The 4,736-nt window shown below is 26.7% G+C and overlaps 1 protein-coding gene across 1 annotated transcript; it reads right to left on the minus strand.

Annotated features, from left to right (window-relative positions):
• Positions 1–279: 279 nt before the first annotated feature.
• On the minus strand, positions 280–1,700 carry LOC113559745. Its single transcript, XM_026965486.1, has 4 exons — positions 1,659–1,700; positions 1,326–1,543; positions 845–1,041; positions 280–614 (listed from the first exon to the last, which is right to left on the minus strand). Exons 1-4 carry the CDS (start codon positions 1,698–1,700, stop codon positions 280–282), a joined length of 792 nt encoding a protein of 263 aa, XP_026821287.1.
• Between the last annotated feature and the right edge of the window lie 3,036 nt (positions 1,701–4,736).

A 4,736-nucleotide genomic window follows, 5' to 3' on the forward strand; every position in this document is an offset into this window, starting at 1 on the left:
AACCTCGATAACTCGAAAAACTTGAGAACTCGAATTTTTTTTTTATCGAATTAGATATCTCGAATAATACATTTTTATCTCCCTTCAACTCCAAGTTATCGCGACTCGAATGTATTTATAAAGGTATACTTTTGTTCGTATGTCTGTTACTTAGTTTCTTAATCCCGCCCTCTATCTCTGCTGAAAACGAATAATGTTGGTAATGTTATAAAGGGCCGGTTTGTGCGATTGTGTCTATTTATTTATCGTGTCTTATATATATGGGACAGAGTATAATTGTCAATCACACACGAATACATGATATGCCAAATAAATAAAAAAAACTATTATAAATACTTTAGACTTGCTTGGGTTATGAATCATCAATTCCGAACTTACTACCGTTTCAGTAGATTTTAAAAACAATGCTAAAAATTTTGGCAATAGATTGGGTATGACCACTTGCTTACAAGAACCAGGTACATCATTAGAACTTTTATTTAACATATTATTGAGACAATTGGCCAATACTGAATGAGTGTAATCAGTCATCATGACTGTGTTTTTTCCACGACTCACCTTAACACCATCGTGGTGCGTCAATGCCCATTCTGCTGAAATTTTAATACTGAAACCTGTCGTAGTAAATAAAAATGTTAACGCCTGTATTAAGATTTAATTAATTATTGTCTAGTTTAAAGTTAATTGTGTAGTATCGAATGTGATTAAAAATTGTTCCTATAGGAGTATACTCAATTAAATGCTATTTTTAAATTAAAATAGAAACCTAAAATAGAAATACGAGTAACATTAAATATTTAGTTTATTAATATTACATTTGTATTTAAAATAAATATAAGTGTACTTGTAAGAATAATCTTTTTAAATTTGTTGAACTCATAAGTGGTAATGGGCCGTGTATTTATAGACTGTGGCATTACGTTCATTGAGCTTATTTCATCATATTCGTATTGATATAGAAATTCCGAAATACTATCTCTATTTTCTTTCGATGAGTTTAAGTATATCTGTTTTATTAATATTAGATCTGGAATATCTAGTCTAAAAATTAATATTTTAAGTTAGGTATGTACAACATATTTATAAATATTTAAATTACCTATTTATCTAGTATAAATTGATTTAAATACAATAAATAATATTTTTATTTTTTTTAATTACTGCACATTAAAATTAATGTATGGCTTATTTTACAGATTAATTAAAAATAATACATTAACAGTTACGATAGGTGCCTATATTAATTTGTAAATTGTACTACTAATCTATATTCTATTCTATTAAATAGAAAGTTTGATTTCGTATACCTATGTATGTCATCTGACTTGCTGGAAAAAACAGTTGAATCTTCTCCAAATGTTACAGTCAATTCCATTGATGACGGTGTGTCTGGTTTACTTTCAAACATCGAAAACCATATTATTGGAAATATTATTATTATCAATATCGCCAGTATAATTCCGCCACCAACACATAGCTTGAATATCCAGGATACATGCATACCTCGTTTACTATCTAATAATTCACGAAAATTATTTATGCTCTATAAACATAAATAAAATACCGTTTAAATTCAAAAATATTTGAATATGACAAAGCAATTTAAGTGAAACCAGTTAAATATAATTATTTTGATGAGTAATTTATAATAATTTTACTTCTACCTTAACACAACACACATGAGTAAAAAGTTCATCCATTTTGAACCATTCCATAATTGTCAATGACGAATCCGTCCATATCCAATCCAACACTGTACGGATTTCGTGTACAAATGGACAATAATAATATCTTTCAAAATATTGAATCATTTATTATTTATTTTAATATCGATTGCGAATTACCTTACAGTTTGTAAGCCATCAAATTGAATAATGTATATCGTGACCAAAGAAATGAACTCGCGTGCCGATACAAGTAACCGTTTCTTATTTGATAGGCCGAAACTAAAATATACAAATACATATTGAATACTAACAATTGATTTACTATCAAGCCACTATGTTGCCATTCGCTATAAATATACATTAAAAAAAGTGTTATAAAGTAATAAACAATAATTATTACTTAATAAATAACTAATACTAATACTTACATTTTCGTTAAATCAAATATAAATACAAATATAAATAATATATGAAAAATTAATTTCCCTAGAACAAAACGCTTGGCATATAACCATCGATCTATGACTATAAATATCACGTCAATTGAGAATGTTATTAAAAACATTTTTGTCACTCGATTTATATCAACTGAATCCGTGACAGCCTACAAAATAATAAAATTGTACAGATTATATAGTCCCACATCGACGATTGTTCTCTAAACTTCTATTGATTTCGACAGTTTTCAAATAAATTACTTACATTTGAATTTAGAAGTCCGATAGGTATTCCTATAAATATTAACAAGAACATGGTCGGATACACATTCACAGATCCTTCGATGTGATTCTGCCGAAGGTCTTGATAAAATTCATGTATAGGTCTTAAATGAGTTTTTATACTTTGGTAGGTACGCATGGTTAATTCAACATTAAACATTTGAAATTAAAATTAGAACATTCTAATCGTACTTTATATGATAAATATTTACTTAAACATTATCATCCTTAACGATAATAGTTTTGGATTCTTATATTGCAACATTTTTGTATCGACAATCCATTGCGTCCGGTGTTTATTACATGTCCAAAGACCTAATCTTACTAATGTTCGTCTACAAGTTTACATTGTCAGTATTATCGTGAATATTTGTGATATTATACCAATATTAACCTGTGTAGAAACAATGCTAACAAAACAATTAGGTCTATTAGTCTTTTAGATGAATAATCTCCAATTCCCAGGCGTATTGTTGGATAATAATAGAAATTTGTTAAACTTGTACTTTTCAAAGTTACTTCCTCTTGTATCCATGGAATTTCTTTAAAAGAACAAATGTACTTTACTAAGCCTGTGATCTGTTAAAATAAAACACATAACACACAATTTATGGTTTATGATACGTTTGCTTCATTTACTTGCATGTACGTAATTAAAACAATCCAAAATGTTTTTGTTGGTCTGGGTACCGATAATTGTCCCCAAAAAACTACCATTAAAACAGGCACCATTGAAATTGAATCGTACAAGTTATGAACCGCGTTGTAAAATATAAAGAAGTAACACAACAAATGTGTAGATGATTGCATTACATTCCAAATAGCAAAAATAAATTGTATTAACCAATGCTTATCTTTGTTAATGTCTTCGTAATATTTCTTGCTACACAATAGTTAATGACGGTAGCAAATACAAAACAAAACTAATATAATATTTAATAATAAATAAATATAAATTACTTATAGTCAGTAACGTTTATAATATTTTTTTTCGGAGTCCATAACATTGAAGAACCCTTATGTTGACCCAATTTAAATAATTGTTCTGAATCTTCCTATATTAAAATATTAGGAGTATAATTCAACTGATATGTAAAAATTACATTTATTTTAAGCCTTTGAAAGTTTTTACACTTTAGAAAAAATACCATCATAGTTTATCTTAAATAAAAATATATAAATGTTATTGTTAAAGTAATAATTTCAAGTATATGGCAATAGATGACTACATAGTGTTATAATGATACAAAGTGAAATCTACCTACCATTAGCTTTTTTTTTTCTTCGTTTAAAGTTCCCATTATTTGCCTGTATTCTTCAGAATAACTATTCATTTTTTCTGTTAAATAAAACACAAAGTAAACAAACTGTCGATATAGCCATGAGCCATTTACTGAATTTCCATATTTAGAAAAAATACGAGTGTCATATTTTACAACTAGATATACATCATCATAAATTTTCTCAAACATAAATTCACCATCCAAACAAGCTATGTAAAATCCATTTTAAAGTAATAAGAACATTTCAATACCTTTTTTAATAAGAAGATTAAAAAACTACCTCTATTATGATGTGTTTGTGTTTGTCTTGTTAATTTTTTTTTTGATTCTCTAATATTATTAAGTTTTACTTTGATTTTTTCCAGTGAATCTAAATCTATTTTACGATTTTCATCTTTTTTAGACTTTTCCCATTCATTAACTATATAGCACATCTTACTAGCCAATACGACAGCAGCTTTTGTATCATCAATTAGATTAAGAAAGTATTTACTTTCGAAAAATCGTCTTTGAAACAATACCAACATAAATATTAGCACATCCAAAAATAAACCTATATCATTTTTCGATGTACCACATATTTCTAATTTAATAATAATAATACGATTAGTAAATGATAGACAGATAAAACATTGTTAAACAAATCAAATTTACGTTCTTCTGAAGTTTGCACACAACAAAATATTGAAAAAACACGCATAAAAATACACGAATGCCATTCAAAATAGTTTAAAATCAAACATCCTAATAGATGTAATAATACTTTTATAGATATCACTATAATTGTGAATTTCAATAATCCATTCCAACTGAAAATTAATACAATATAATTTATGGTATAATAATTAAATTGATTAATTAACCGTTTCACATTACAATTGTCTTATAGAACACTATAGTAGCTAGAGTAATATTTATGAGCGTAGATAATTTTATAAATATTCAGTAATTCAGTTCTACATTTTAATATGGTAAACATGTTATACTGTTTCTGTGTTTGCGAATAATAATGCTAGGTAATTAACAATAAATTATTTGATTTTAAAATTAATTTAAGACTTTCATAT

The sequence above is a fragment of the Rhopalosiphum maidis genome, chromosome 3 (genome assembly GCF_003676215.2).
Source record: "Rhopalosiphum maidis isolate BTI-1 chromosome 3, ASM367621v3, whole genome shotgun sequence".
In the NCBI taxonomy this organism is placed as follows: Eukaryota; Metazoa; Arthropoda; class Insecta; order Hemiptera; family Aphididae; genus Rhopalosiphum; species Rhopalosiphum maidis.